The sequence below is a fragment of the Cannabis sativa genome, chromosome 8 (genome assembly GCF_029168945.1).
Source record: "Cannabis sativa cultivar Pink pepper isolate KNU-18-1 chromosome 8, ASM2916894v1, whole genome shotgun sequence".
NCBI lineage: Eukaryota > Viridiplantae > Streptophyta > Magnoliopsida > Rosales > Cannabaceae > Cannabis > Cannabis sativa.
The window spans coordinates 34,443,900-34,459,045 of NC_083608.1; the positions used below are offsets into that span (position 1 = coordinate 34,443,900).

General features: G+C 33.4%; 2 protein-coding genes across 4 annotated transcripts; both read right to left on the minus strand.

The window, feature by feature from the left end:
- Nucleotides 1-2,031: 2,031 nt before the first annotated feature.
- LOC115700876 (small nuclear ribonucleoprotein SmD3b) lies at nucleotides 2,032-3,761 on the minus strand. Of its 2 annotated transcripts, none has more exons than XM_030628539.2 (2): nucleotides 3,552-3,761; nucleotides 2,032-2,780 (listed from the first exon to the last, which is right to left on the minus strand). In XM_030628539.2, the coding sequence occupies exon 2, from the start codon at nucleotides 2,732-2,734 to the stop codon at nucleotides 2,351-2,353; it is 384 nt and encodes a 127-aa protein (XP_030484399.2). In that variant the 5' UTR covers nucleotides 2,735-2,780; nucleotides 3,552-3,761; the 3' UTR covers nucleotides 2,032-2,350. The 2 variants fall into 2 exon arrangements, with proteins under 2 accessions (XP_030484399.2, XP_030484400.2); XM_030628540.2 differs by having other exon boundaries at nucleotides 2,032-2,808.
- Nucleotides 3,762-7,687: 3,926 nt separating this feature from the next.
- LOC115700618 (uncharacterized) lies at nucleotides 7,688-13,713 on the minus strand. Of its 2 annotated transcripts, none has more exons than XM_030628226.2 (12): nucleotides 13,566-13,713; nucleotides 13,067-13,250; nucleotides 12,549-12,631; nucleotides 11,903-11,978; nucleotides 11,711-11,778; nucleotides 10,504-10,585; nucleotides 9,994-10,103; nucleotides 9,814-9,897; nucleotides 9,539-9,685; nucleotides 8,573-8,681; nucleotides 8,363-8,482; nucleotides 7,688-8,193 (listed from the first exon to the last, which is right to left on the minus strand). In XM_030628226.2, the coding sequence occupies exons 2-12, from the start codon at nucleotides 13,170-13,172 to the stop codon at nucleotides 8,120-8,122; spliced, it is 1,059 nt and encodes a 352-aa protein (XP_030484086.2). In that variant the 5' UTR covers nucleotides 13,173-13,250; nucleotides 13,566-13,713; the 3' UTR covers nucleotides 7,688-8,119. The 2 variants fall into 2 exon arrangements, with proteins under 2 accessions (XP_030484086.2, XP_030484087.2); XM_030628227.2 differs by having other exon boundaries at nucleotides 13,067-13,160; nucleotides 13,566-13,707.
- Between the last annotated feature and the right edge of the window lie 1,433 nt (nucleotides 13,714-15,146).

Below are 15,146 nucleotides of genomic sequence, written 5' to 3' on the forward strand. Positions count from 1 at the left end.
TTAGCCTTGGTCGGTCCTAGTGGTCCATTGCTTAGCCCTAATCGATTCTCCATAGATGCACTGACATAAGTTTGCGTTTTTGACTTGGCTGAAAGATTAGGAATTTGCAAATTTGCAGTTTTTGATGGTTGTTTTTTATTTTTTTGGAAAATTTTGAGAAGTGTTAGAAACATTCTTAAGCGTGAAATTGGAGTGGTAATCGTAATTTTCAAACAACACCGAAGGCTTATTTATTTTATTTTCTTACCAATGACGCACTATATATGTTCTCCTCCTATTCATAGACCCAGTGAATCATAATTGATGCACATTAAACAAGTGCAACCGTTTACCCTTTTTTCGAGGGTTAATAATTAACAATTGGATCGGTACAAGGGAGTCTACACTACGAGATATGAACCTTTTTCTTACATTGCCCCTTGTACTGAGCTTGACTTTGTGTGTCAATTGAGCTTGATTGAACTTTGAACTTTTTACTCATATTGCCCCTTGTTTTACTCAAATATTTAATTGCACACATCTTGATTATTATTTTACATTTTCTCATGCGTGCAATTGATATTTAAACTTTATTTTTGATACTGTAAACTATTCTAAAATTTTCAAAATAAAGTGAAATATTTACTATAACTACAATATACACAATCATATAAGAAATATAGGGTTATAATGTCTCTAAGTACTAAAAATAAAAATGTCCCTAACAAAAGTGATGTATCTCTGCTACAAAAATGATGTACCTCTATTGTACTTCAAAAAAATAGATAAAAAAGACTAAATTTTCTACACCATTAACAAAATTAAGAAATGTTTTTAATTTACCTAACAGGCTTCTCAGCAAATTCACCCTACGTCTTTAGAGATTTTTCCTTGAAGGACTTGGCAAAGCAAACATTGTTATAATTTTTTTTTTTTTTTTGCTGAATCAAACATTGTTATTAGTTGATTTTTGGAGGAAGAGAGACAGAAGGATCGCTTTTCAACCGTGATTTATAAGACGCTAGAGTAACTACAGCCTGCTTATAAATCAATGGTAAAAGTAAAATTAAAATTATCCTACAAGAGCAAACAAGAGAATTATTCCACACACTAATTTAAATTAACTTTGTATAGCTCAACCCATATGCAAGACTGAGCATTCTACCAGATGCACAAAATTCATATTAACACAAGTAAACAAATATTGAACTTCTGATATATATATATATATATATATTTTTTTTTAAGGAGCTCAAGTTCAATTTATAGGTGATAAATACATTCTCAAAGCTCAAATTCTCTTCATAAGATTGTATACTGTCATGAAATGAACTTGTATTGATATAAGTATCCACAATCCTCCGCCTAATTTTAACTTACAGACAAAAGCAATCAACCTCAAATTTTTAACACATTAGGATAACTATAATTTGCCCACTACTTGTATCTTCAAATGAGCAAACTTGATTTTATCACAAAGATTCTCAAAAGCCAATACGTATATCAATGAAACCCCATTCAATGATAGTTTGGTAAAAGAACCAAACCAATTACACATCCTTATCTTTCAATTTGGAGGATATATATATAAAAAAAAACCTCTTCTAATAGTTTAATACTTTAATATTACTGAACAAAAACAAAAGTAGAATGAAACATATGCACAAACAACTGAAAGTTACTTAAAAATGACTAACACAATTATAAGTTGTAGTATGAGAAACCAAAATATCACAGTATGCAAAAGAAAGATAAGTAATTATTTAAGCAATAAATCTGGTCATGGCACCATAACATCCACTAAAACTACAAATTTAAAGCTATCCAAGCATAGCTAGATAAATTATATCGCAGCTACCAAATCTCCTCAAGAAACTATGCATAATATTTCTAATCAAGAAACAAATTATTTAAGTTTTGGAAAAAATAGAAAGAGACGTTTTACCAAATAGTACTAAATAGGGAATGAAATTTGTGAAAGAAAAAGAAAAATATTAATGAGACCATTTTACCATGATCACTTAAGTCTTTTTAAATGAAGGCAGAGTGAACTAATCAGACAAAGAAACAATCATTCTTAAATAAAGGCATAGAATAAGAATTCGCACACTGAAAAACCAGACACATTTTTAACAGTCAAAAAGATTTACCATCCAAAACATTCATACAAATAGAGAGCAGTATGTCACGATTCCCATTGATTAGATTTGTAGTACTACTACTTTCCTTCCTTCTTCCCAAGCAAACTAACACTAAACTTTAACACCAAATTCTGATGGTAACATTGGAGAGGTCCTTAAGGCAACACATGCTACGGTAACAAGGGACATACATATCATTAACTAAGGCATGCATACTCTGGCAAGGATTATTACCTCCGTACATGAGGTACAGCACCTCTACCAGCTGTTCCACGCCCTGCAGCACGCATTGCAACAGCTCTTCCCCTTCCGACTCCAAGTGATCCGCCCTTACCCTTGATTCTGGCATCTAGACGCTTGAACATTGGAGCATTCTTTAGCATATCTGGTATCACCATAAACCTAACTTTGCTGCCTCGTATAAATACATGTTCAAGCTGAGAGACTTTCCCATCCTTAGAAGTGAAGGTGATGTTCTCGAGCTGACAGTTCCAGTTGTCCTCGCACTCTATCATACTTCCTCTGTAGAGCTCACCGCTCTTGAGCTCCACCGTCACTACGTGCCCTGCAGCTTCATGGAGAAGCTTTACTGGTATTCCCAAACTCCTGCTCATGGCTCTACTTCACTGCTTTCCTTCTTCCTCTTCTTCTTTCCTTTCTCTACAAAAACCGTAAAGAACCCTTTAACCTAAACCTCGCAGTAGTATCAGCATAAACAAAGAAACAATGTTAAGATATTAAAATATAACAGAGAACATCAAAAATAGTCCCCTTGTTGGAGTTCAAACCCAAAATTTTGCTGGTATTAAGCAAATAGATACAGGCATACATCAAAAACATTCTAAGAATGACTCTAAATTACATGTTTTAAGCAAAAATATATCATTTTCTAAAATCTATATACCAAACAATATAAATAAATGTTGTAGTTTGAGCTCACAAGTTTGCAAATTACTAGCTTAAACAAATGAACATTGGTGTTCACTCTTTATATTACACAACATATCTATAAACTAATACTTTCTTCACCATTCCTTAAGATTTTAATTTACATACTGAAAGAGAAATCAACAAATACAGAGAACTCCTGAAAGGTTGTCCTTGAGTACTAATGAAGCACCTTATGTCAAAGCATAAATATATTCTCTTCCTTAATAGGACTCAATACTTCATGTATCAAAATACAGACATGGCTTCCTAATTCTCTCATGAAACTAAGTAGCTTAAAATAATCGAAACCCCACATTGAATAAATATAATACACAAAGATGTTAAACCCTCACAAACTCATTACATTCACAATCAATCACGATGGCACATTGGGTGTAAATATATTAACCAAAATTAGGAGTACACTCAAAATTCTTTGCAACGGAAAAAGAATAAGAACTCACCAATGGGCAGTAAAGAAAAAGAAAGAAAAGAACTCACCAATGGACAAGAACGACAACGACGAGGCAGTTGGGAGTCGGGCAGAGAGGAGCGCTTGTGCTGGTGAGGGATGTAGGAGCCTGGGTTGGGCAGGAAATTGGAACAGTCGAAAATGGAGGAGAAGAAATCAAATAGAAAGGTTGGATGAGAAATCAGAGGGAAATCGTAAAATTGAGAAGAAAAAGCTCATTTTAATTTTAACCTAAAAATTGAATAAATAAAAAATAAAAAATAAAAAACGTAAAAATAGAACAAAAAAAAACACAACATTTTTTTAATGACACTAGTGTATTAGCACGTGCTTTGCACGTGAATATTAATTTTGTTATATAAAATTAAAATTGAAATAAAATAACTTTTTTTTTTTTTGAATAAAAAGAGAAAACTTCTATTAAGATAAAACAGCCAAATCGGCCATTAAAGCGTTGGTAATAGCATCAGGGACATTGCTACCAACAAAAAGACAATCTGACCAATAACAAACACCGCGAGCAAGACAATGAGCGGCATTGGTAGCAGATCGTATAACATAACAAACATCAACATGAATTATAGACTTTAATAAACTAAGACAGTTAGTGATAGTTGAACTAAAAATAAAATGCATTACAACATTACTTTGAAGAGCTTGAACCACAACTAAAGAATCGATTTCCACAACAACATGCTCCCACCGTTTTTTTCTTGATCTAACTTGATGCCTCTTTGACACCAATGGCCTCCACTAAGCTAGGTTGAACACAACCAGCTTTATGCAAGCAAAGCGCCTCGATAAGCCGACCATCAGCACCTTGGGCAAGACAGCCCACACCAAAGGAATGAGTTGCTGCAAAAATAGCACCATCCACATTCACTTTTATTACACCAGTCCCAAGCGCAATCCAAAAATTAGAGATGCTGAGGTTGTTCACCAGTGCAGGTAGAGGTTCGAACCGATTTGAGCAAGCACACTTCCATTGATTCAGGACAGAATGGGCAGAGATAATTACTTCAGCAGCAGTGGAGGCTTTCTTGTTCCAAAGCAAGTCATTCCTAGCCTTCCAAATAGCCCATGATACCATTAATGCCTCTTCGAACATAGCAGGTTGTCCATAGTTCAGAACCTGCTGTAACCAGTCGCCAAAATCAGTGGCAGAAGTAATGCCAAGAGACATACCAGATCTGTTCCAGTAAGAGTGGGCAAAATTGCAGGACACCAGCACATGAAAGATTGTTTCTTCTTCCCTAGAGCAGCATACACAACTGAGTTGCACAGACACATGTTTTGAGTGAAGCTGAGTTCGAGTAAGTAAGCAATCAGTGATGGCTTTGCAAGCAAAATGAATTACTTTAGGAGGGACTTTAGTTTTCCACAAAGAACGCCAAAGATCCGACTCCATATCAGCAGACCATCTGCCCTTAGAAACCTGGAGCCATTGATAGCAGCTCTTCATAGAATAGTTACCTGAATTCCCATGATGCCAAAACCACACATCATCCATATTAGATGAGTTAAGCAGAATATTGAGGATAAGGTCACTATCTCTATGATCAAAAAGATCATTTAATATCTCCACATCCCAGTGAGAATTATCAACTGTCATGAGTTGATTAATAGATGCCCCAACAAGTCTTGGATGAGAGCTGATCACGCACGGGTTGGTCATATCAGGGAGCCCTGGAGAATTTAAAACAGGGACAGTCAAACCAGCACCAATACGAATACGTGCCCCTGCTGCAATAATCAGTTGAGTTTCAAAGATGCTCCTCTAGATGAAGCTAGGATTATTGGCAATCACAGCTGTAAGGAAAGTTCCTTGTGGAAAGTACCTACTCTTATAAATTCGACCATCAAGAGACGTCTCGTTAGTTAGCAATCGCCAAGCTTGTTTGCCCAAGAGGGATAAGTTATAGTCATGTGAATTCCTAAAACCAATCCCAAACAAACTCTTATGTTTGCTTAAGCGATTCCAACTCATCCAGCTTATTCCTCTTGATTTCTTTGAGTTACCCCACCAGTACTTAGACATAAGTTTCTCTAATTCACTGCAAGTTTCAAGGGGAATAAGAAACACAGACATGGCATAACTAGGAAGGGCTTGGGCCACCATTTTTAACAATATTTCTCGACCAGCCTTTGAGAGAAATTTACCCTCCCAACTCAAAATTCTTTTCTCTATTTTCTCCTTAAGAAAACCTAAGATCGCTGTCTTTTTACGCCCCATAATGCAAGGTAATCCGAGATAGAAACTGTTTTCATCAGCAACCATCATACCCAATCGAGTACACAGTCTGCCATGCAAGTCCAAAGGGGTATTGACATTAAAAAAATATTGATGATTTGGAGAAATTCACCCTTTGTCCAGAAGCAGCTTCAAAAATATGTAGTAATCTAAGAACATTATCAGCCTCCTCCTCAGTAGCACGACAGTATACATAGCTATTATCAGCAAATAGCATGTGTGAGATAGTAGGAGCTCCATTTGCCACTTTGCATTTAACTCACTGTTTCTTTCGAATTGCTTGATCAACGAAGAGAAACCTTCATCACAAAGTAGAAAATGATAAGGTGACAACGAGTCTCCTTGTCTTATACCGCGTTCTGGAACAATAAGGCCCATACTCCTACCACCATGCACTACCTTGTATTCAACATTCATCACTGTAGCCAACATAAGATCCACCCAACAAACATGAAAACCCCTCCGGAGCTTCACAGCTTTAAGAAAACCCCATTCAATGCGATCATATGCTTTGCTTAAATCAAGTTTCATCGCCATATAACATGTCTTACCCTTACGCTTACGTTTGAGGTAATGCATAACCTTAAAAGCAATCATAATGTTATCAGAAAATGAGACGCCCAGGAATGAAAGCAGATTGGTTCTCAGAAATAACACTAGGCAACACCACTTTTAAACGATTCGCAAGCACTTTAGAAATAATTTTGTACAAAACATTGCACAAAGATATAGGCCTTAAATCACTCATAGTAGTCACATGTTTCTTCTTGGGTATTAGCACAATGTTGGTTCGATTCAAGCCAACAGGTAGAGAGCAAGAATTAAAGAAATCAACAACTTGAGAAACAACATCCATACCAACCACATCCCAATATTTATGATAAAAACCTGGGGTGATACCATCGAGACCCAGGGATTTATCAAGATACATTTGAAATAATACTTTTCTAACCTCTTTCGACATTACCTGTTGTAATAAATCTTTATTTTGGGAGCTAGTAACAGTCGGCCCAACTCCAGTCACAACACCATGGTAACTAGAACTTGATGAAGTAAAGATTTCAGTAAAATAATCAATAATAACATCAGCAAGGGTAAAAGGATAAAGTGCCACGGTGACGGTAAAAAAGGGTATTCCAAAAGCACCCCATTGTCCATAAAAGGATAAAGGGTATCAATAATAACATCAGCAAGGGTAAAAGGATAAAGTGCTTTTGGGATACCCTTTTACTTGGGAGTTCTGTCGAAAAAGAAGAAGAAAGAGAAAGAAAAGAAAAAGAAAAAAAAAAAGAAAAAAAAGAAAGAAAAGGAAAAAGAAAAAAAATATATTTTTAATTTTTATTTTCTGATTTTTTAATTTTTTTTAATATTTATAATTATTTTTTAAAATTAATATTACGTGGACCACTAAAAACTTGCCACGTGTACAAGTGTGTACACGTGGACAGTCCACCGTGGCATTTAACTGTAATTTTTGGACGGAGGTGTGCAGAGCAAAACGAAACCAGAATTTAGGTAGTTTAGCAGCCAAAAATTCAATTTTTGTGGTTAAGTGTTACAAATCGTAAAGTTCAAGTAGTTTAACCGCATTAAAAAAAAATACTGAACATGTGTTATTATTTTGCAATCTCATAGTTGGAATGAGGTAATAAGACTATGTTTTCTCATATTGTATTACATTTTTTCTTTTTATTGTAATAATCATTCCGATGTTCACAAGATGGTGGCCCAGTTCTTTAAAAAAAATTGGTAGTGTGTATCTTCAAATCGATAAAAGAATGATTATTATCAATCTTAGAGTCATGTTAGATCAATACATATGGAAACTAATCAATTTTGGAACGAAGCAGTCCCTTTGCTGCCCCAATCAATAATAATCAACGAAAAAAGTGATAAATACCGTAAGATTTGAAATTCAGTTGAATAAAAATGCATAAAAAATTAAAAAAAAAAAATCAAAGGGCCTTTCTTTCCATAACTCAGTAGGACATCCTCATTCCTGCATATTCTAACTCAATCAAAATTAGGGGTCCTAAAAGAATACCACCTGTAAAATATCACTAAGCTACAACAATTAATCATGTACTTTAACCAACCCTGAGCTCTCCAAGCCTATTAAAAACCAAAAAACAAAATAGTTGGGCATGGCAGGCAACATGACTTTAAAGAACAGTTGCCCAGTAGAGGGGGGAGAAACACGAAACGATGGTACATATGCAGTTTTGTGTTTTAACCCTGGTCTCCAGTTTCCACGTTCTACATCCAACTTCACTTGCTAAATTGGTTTCCAATGGTTCGTCGAAAGACGCCAATGAGTCAACGGGGTAGTTGCCAAATGCCAAGAGTCTATCGCAGTACACTTCTAGCATTTGGTTTGGTCACTGCCTCGATTAACCTAAACATCCAACGATCTAGCAATCCTGCAAAATAAAAGTTTAAGCTAAATGTTCAGAATTTTGATAAATAAATTCACAGGCTGCAAACTTCACAAAACATTGAAGGCACCTTCAATCCAAAATTCATCAACAGTAAGGAAATGCAAGTGCCTGAAATTGTACATTATTATGTAAAAAGGTAGAGTAGACAGACCTGTTAAAGCAAAAGTACCGCCAAGAACTGCACAAAGACGAGTAATAAAATGGAGAAAACTACGCCGTTCTTCTTTAATGGTGACAGTAATGGGTGATAGATCATACAAGAAGTACACAGCTGGAAATAAAACAAACAAAGCTGATGTTAGTGCCAAGAAACCAACCCATGGACAAAGTCGGCTGAACTCTCATATGCAAATATACCAACCTGGCCATGACCTATCGAAGTCTTTCATTGGTGAAAAATACTCCGTAACAGAGAACTGATTAGTTGGTAAAACTTCTTTCCAGATATAACGATACTCAGTTGGAACGATCTGCAAATTGTAAAATACGTACTTATATATTACTATTTATTCATGGCTATCAAAAAATATATAGGGAAGTTTAGAGAAAAAAATCATGCGAAGAAGAAAAAGTTTGCATCAGACAATCCAAAACAATCCCACAAGTTTTTTTTATTTTTTTCTTTTTAGGGAATCTATCGGTTAAAAAGAAAAATAAAATTTCAATGTAAAATCCACATCCTTCAAAACAAGAAGAAATTTGATTTTTGAACGAAGAGAAAGTAAAGACAAAACTATATTTAAGGTATAGAAGAACATGAAGAGAAAAAAAAACATGAACAAGTTACACATAGTATTGCAAACTCAGGAAGAAAAAAAAATAACATGGACCAAAAGATGGAAGCAACCAGTGTAAAGCATTACACAAGAAATTTTCATGTGTATCAACTTTGCAATTAAATGGATTAACACCGTGATTGCACAATACGTACACACAAACTATAAATTCAGCAACAAGGAAATTGTACATAGGAAAGAACAGAAGAGCAAGACAAGTTCCAAAGAACTTCCAACTCGTTGGAGTAGACAGAACAAAGAATATAGCAAGTAAGCAATTAAGTTGCCGGTGCAATTTTCTAAAGTGAACAATTAATTTTCATGAGTAATTTTCAAAATCACAAACACTGTTTTATATAGAGAAAGAAATAAAAAAACAGAGAACAAGTTCCACAGATATTCAACCTCCGGAAAACAAAAGAAACAAAAAAAGAAAGAAAATTTGGATTAAGAAGTTCAAGGCAATCAATTTCCATGTCTCCAATTCATGATTAAAATTACACATTTTAAATATTTAAATCCTCTAAAGAAATTAAACTGTGTCTTCAAACCTTTATATAATACTTGAAAACCCCACTTGCTTCACGTAGAATCCGTGATGTCTCGTCAAGTGGATTGTGAATCCCTGGATATTTCGGCCCAAATGACAAATCGTGAATTATGTGGCTCACATTCACATTCTTAGATCCTTCAAATATCTGCAGGAGAAAAAGTGTATTGTATAAAGTCAATAAAGAAAACACAACAGAAGATGTTCTGATTGAAATTGCCCTGGAAAATAAAGTTACTACAAAAGATTAAGAAAATGTATCAAAGATGAACTAACCATTTGTGCAACAAAAATGTTTAATCCATGTACTGAAATATGAAAGTTTCCAGCAACCCGTTGGACATCTAAAACCCCGTAAACCTGCAAGTTAACCAAAATGATATGCAGTTATTAGGGAAAACAAAGAAAACAAAGCGATAAAAGGACTCTCAAATGTAGAGTGCCACGATGTAATACCCGGCATCCTTCTCCATTTGCCAACGCTTGCTTCACCTTTTTAATCATATTCTCAGAAGTTTGATCAAAGGCTCCATCCATATGACTTCCGTGGTCGGAGTGCTCATGATCTTATTACCATCACCCAAGGTTATCTATCAGATATTTGACTCTCTAATACAACAGACTAAAGAATAAGGAGTTTTAAAGCAAGAATGTAATACACTTCAGTTGCTGGTCTTCAAGCAGCTAACCTTCATTAGTTTAATAGACAAATATGAAATGAGAACTAACAATGTGATTAGTATTCAACAGGTGTAAACAATGAGCATCTTTATTAGTTTCTTTAGAAATGTGATGCAATGATCTGACAATATGGTCAATCCTTAACAAGAAAGCCAGCAACTGAAGTGTATCTGACTCGACCAAGTAAGCAGTTAGTAAAGACCCCATATCAAATGCAATAAAACCAAAATTTGTTTTTGAAAAACATAAAAGTTTGTTTGTTAGTTATTTTGGGAGGAAGCTTACCATGTTTTTGTTCATGTTCCTTTTCCACAAGGTCAGATAAATATTCAGTGCCAATAATGTGGCCATGACTGTTCAGGCGCAACTGCAGTTGTACTTTAGATGTTAGCATAAGAAAAGAGGTGTTTGGGAAGGGGGCAGAGAGCCCAAGATACTACTTGTGACAGTTTAAAACAATTAAAAATACTCTGCAAACTTTCCATTTCTACACAACCACATATTAGTACAAGAGGTTTTTCTTTCCTACAACTAATAATAAAAGTGATCAATCCACATATCACTAGTCAAAAACAGCTGACACAGATTTTAAGATACATATCAATAATGATAATTCCAATTATTCAGTAATCTAGAGAAGAGCTAGTCATTGATTAGCTTATCCAACAAGCACACAAGAAAAGAGCCATTAAAGTATCAAATATATACAAGAGAACCACTACAAATGCACAGAGAATAAATGTCCAGGAACACTGGCAATATGATAATTTTCAAACTATAAAGAAAGCAATGCATTATTGAAGAAAAACTAAAACCACTTGAGGCTAGCTCAAGTGGCCATAGGTGGGCGTGTGAGTATTGGAAGTCCTGGGTTCGAGTCTCAGGTTAAACATGTTGTAATATATAAACGCTTAAATCAAAAAAGAAGAAAAACTAAAGCCATCATAACCAACTTGTCTGTATCTAGAGCAACCTTAGAAAGTTAAAACTAAAACTATCACCCTTCACCAAAAGTGTTTGCAGAAAGTAATTCCAGCAACTCTTTTGCACCAATAAAATGCTGCTTACTAAGCATGCAACAACTGTTTCACCCAAAATGTGTGTATTAACTTCAATAAAAACAACTTTATTACATCATTTAGAGGGAATATACTCTATGGTACCTTATGTTTTATAGAAAAAACAAAGGTTTAGTATTTGTGTTTACGATAATGCTTATTAGATACACTATATTTTGAAATTGTACATATTTGGCATTTTAAACTCCAATTTTATAAAGAATAAAATTTTATGAAGTTGACCGTTCTCAGTTATATGTAATTAATATTAAATTTGAATTCAAAACACATATAAGTAAAGACAATTTAATCATAATAATAAAATTGTATTGATCAAATTTGATTTCAGAGTACAGAATACCAGATAACCATTATTGAAAACACAAGTACCAAATGAGTACACACACTTAATTATAACCAAGAAGTTATATTACCTTCCAAATGTTCGTATCAAGATCCACTTCATGCTTTCCAGACATATCAATTGCATCAACACTTAGGACTGCGAACAAGATAACAGAAAACAACAACTGAGAATTTTCTTATTACAAAAGTGCTGCAAAATACAAAGATTATTGCAAAGAAAAGGGAGTTACTACGAAACAAGCAAAATGGAATGTGCTAACCATCACATGGTAATGCAGGGAATGTCATATTTATATGAATTGGAAGTGTTTCTCCACGTTTCAAGTCCACAGACATCTGTCAAATTCAAAAGCTCGTTGACATTACTCTTATCCTCACAGACAATGAAAAAGGGAATATATATAAATATATATATATATATATAAATATAAATAACTATTAGTATGTATATAATATAGGGTAAATACCATTTTGGACCTTGTGTTTTACAAAAGTTACCAATTGGACCCTTTGTTTTGTTAAATGACAAATGGACCCTGTATTTTCTAAAATGGTACAAATAGGACCCTGAACTTAATTTTTGACAACTTTTTTTTTAACATAACCAACTTGAAAATACGAACAGATACAGAAAATGTAAATAGTTTTGTCATAACACTTTTAGATCGATTTATTATTAAATTTTATTTTGACAAAAAATCAGTTCAGGGTCCTATTTTTACCATTTTAGAAAATACAAGGTCTTTTTTGTCATTTAACAAAACAGATGGTCCAATCGGTAACTTTTGCAAAATACATGGTCCAAAATGGTATTTACCCATATATATATAAGCACAGATTTAAAAAGGTTCCCTTCACAAATTAACCAGTTCTGATTTAGCTATGGGTAGCATATAAAATACTAACCTCATGGACGGTGTAAGTTGTAAGATAGTATCTCAGCTCATGCAAAAATAATGTAGCCATTATAATTAGACCAACAATAGAAACTGCAAAAGAAAAGAAAATATTAAATGCAACCCAAATATTCATTTTCCATAAGAACATATTATTTTTTCAATTGATTGAGCATTTGCATAACTTGGCACTCTGTTGAACATGCATCACGGCAAACCAAATAAAGAAGAAACAAAGTTTCAACCTCAATGAGAAACAATAAAGTACATCATCAATCATTATTTAACATTGAAATCTCACTGTATTTAAAATTGGGTCACGCAAGTACATTTTTAACACCAAAAATTCACAAACGCAGTTCATGAACTTCGTACTTATACAAAAGCTTTTTCAAGCCGAGAACAAGGTTAACAGAGTGTTCCACCAAAATCACGGTCAGCTATCAACCTATATATTCAACTACACATTGCAAAACACATAAATTTAGAGCGAAAAGAGAAGTTGGTACGTGAAAACAACATAATTACCAAGTGCCCCAGATTGTGTCTTCTGCAACAAATGATCTTCGGCACGAGGAAACGCATCAAGGCTCTTTATAGCTTGTTTGAGACCCATTTTCCCCTTTGATAACATAAAAAAATTGTCACTTCGAATATGATACCAAAACAAACCCCAAATTAGGGTTTTTAAGATATCCCAAAAACGAAAACCCTGAAAAAGTATAAATTTTCACAATCAGCAATCTAGAAGGACTCATATTCTGATATAATTCAACATGTTTACAGAATTCCGATCAAACCCGGAAGGGGAGGATCATGTTTTACTGCAAAATTGTAAGATTACGCAACAGCCTTAACCAAAATCACGTCACCAAAATTTAAGTTTCAGAAATTACAGCTCGATGTGTTGAGAAGAATTTTAATTGAAAAACGAAAATGAAGATAAAAATAAAAATAAACGAGGAGAAATTAAAAATATTATCATCAATAAAAAGAAATATTGACGAACAGGAGGAAGAAGAGGTACCAAAAGAGAAAGAGAATCTGAATGAATCGGCTCCGAAGATTTGATTGGGAAATGGAAGACCAAAGTCGGATGCAGAAGAAGAAAGAAAGAAGAAAAAAAAGTGCTCCTGCTTCGGGGAGTTGGGTTCACCTGTGACCGTTTTATGCTTCTATTCTTGCACACGCTCTTTTTTCCATTCCAGTATTCACACGTGGACCGCCATCTGTATTCTGCCACTCATGGAAAATATGAGCTTGCATAACCCTCTGTAAACATAGGACAGAAATTTGACTATTTTTAGTCAAAATTACCATTTTAGTCTTTAATTTAACATTCCATTTCTTTTAGTAGGATAAAAAAAAAAATTAAATAATTGTTATAAACATTAATAATTATTTGGATGTACAAATTTTTTATTTATTACTATTAATTGTAATAACATTTCTCTTTTTCTTAGTTTTCTTTTTCCTTAGTTTCTTAATATTTCACTCTTGTATTTTTATAAATAGGGTTTCACCCCATTGGAATAAACAACTGAGAAATTCTCATTCACTTTCTGTTTCTCTCTTCATCTTCTTCTTCTTCTTTTTTTTCATCTACTTTATATTATTTTATATTATTTTATAACACGTTATCAACACGAGTCTCTGCCCAAGCTTCAAGCATGAGTCTCTGCCCAAGTCCCAATGTAAGTATCTTGTTAAAGTTCTTGAATTGTTTCAAAGTCAAAATACACTAAATATGTATTTATATATATACTCATCTGACTGAAACAATTTCAAGAATCATTTGGTTTCCTTTTTCTTTTTATTTATATATCTATATATTATATATGTATGTATATGTTTTTAGATATTTATTATTGATTTCATATATATATATATATATATTATGTTCTTATCATTCATAATATTTACAATATATGTGTGCCTATGATATGATAGAGAAAATCTATATAAATTATACATATATCCATAAGATTATGTATTATCGATAAAATATTGCATATATCCTGAAGATTATGCATCCTCGATAAAATATTGCATATATCATGATAATTATGCGTCCTCAATAAAATCTTGCATATATCCTGAAGATTATGCAAACGTAATATTTATTATATAATTGATGGATATATAATGAAAGAGACGAATACATATTTATATATATGTTCTTGTATTCTTTGAGGACAATGAAAAGTAATCTAATATCGATATAGATTTTGACAAACATTTCCTGAAGTAAATGTTTTATATTTGTAAAAAAAAATGATTGTATTTATGTGAATACAACTAAAGAATCATTAAAAAGTGATTATTATTGATGCAATTTTATAGTGAGTTTTGAATACCTAAAAAGAATGTTAAGAAAATTGCATTGAAACATCAAAGTATAAGAATAACAGTGAGCATGACTAATGTTATTTAAATACATGAGGCATGTATTTATTGTTCATCATTCCCTGCAAAGAATGATACGAATTGAATTCAACTACTTTTAAAGATCGTTTGTATTAGTCATGTTACTATACATTGTTATTATTTGCAATGTTAGAAATTATTGCATGTGACATATATTAAAGATCAAATTTTGCATACATCT

Excerpts from the sequence above, each read along its gene's own strand:
- LOC115700618 (XM_030628226.2), bottom strand. The coding sequence starts at position 13,172 with ATGTTATCAAAGGGGAAAATGGGTCTCAAACAAGCTATAAAGAGCCTT. Across the intron at positions 11,979-12,548 it reads CAACTTACACCGTCCATGAG|ATGTCTGTGGACTTGAAACG; the intron begins GTTAGTATTTTA and ends TGAATTTGACAG. Across the intron at positions 8,483-8,572 it reads CTTCGATAGGTCATGGCCAG|CTGTGTACTTCTTGTATGAT; the intron begins GTTGGTATATTT and ends TTTTATTTCCAG.
- LOC115700876 (XM_030628539.2), bottom strand. The coding sequence starts at position 2,734 with ATGAGCAGGAGTTTGGGAATACCAGTAAAGCTTCTCCATGAAGCTGCA.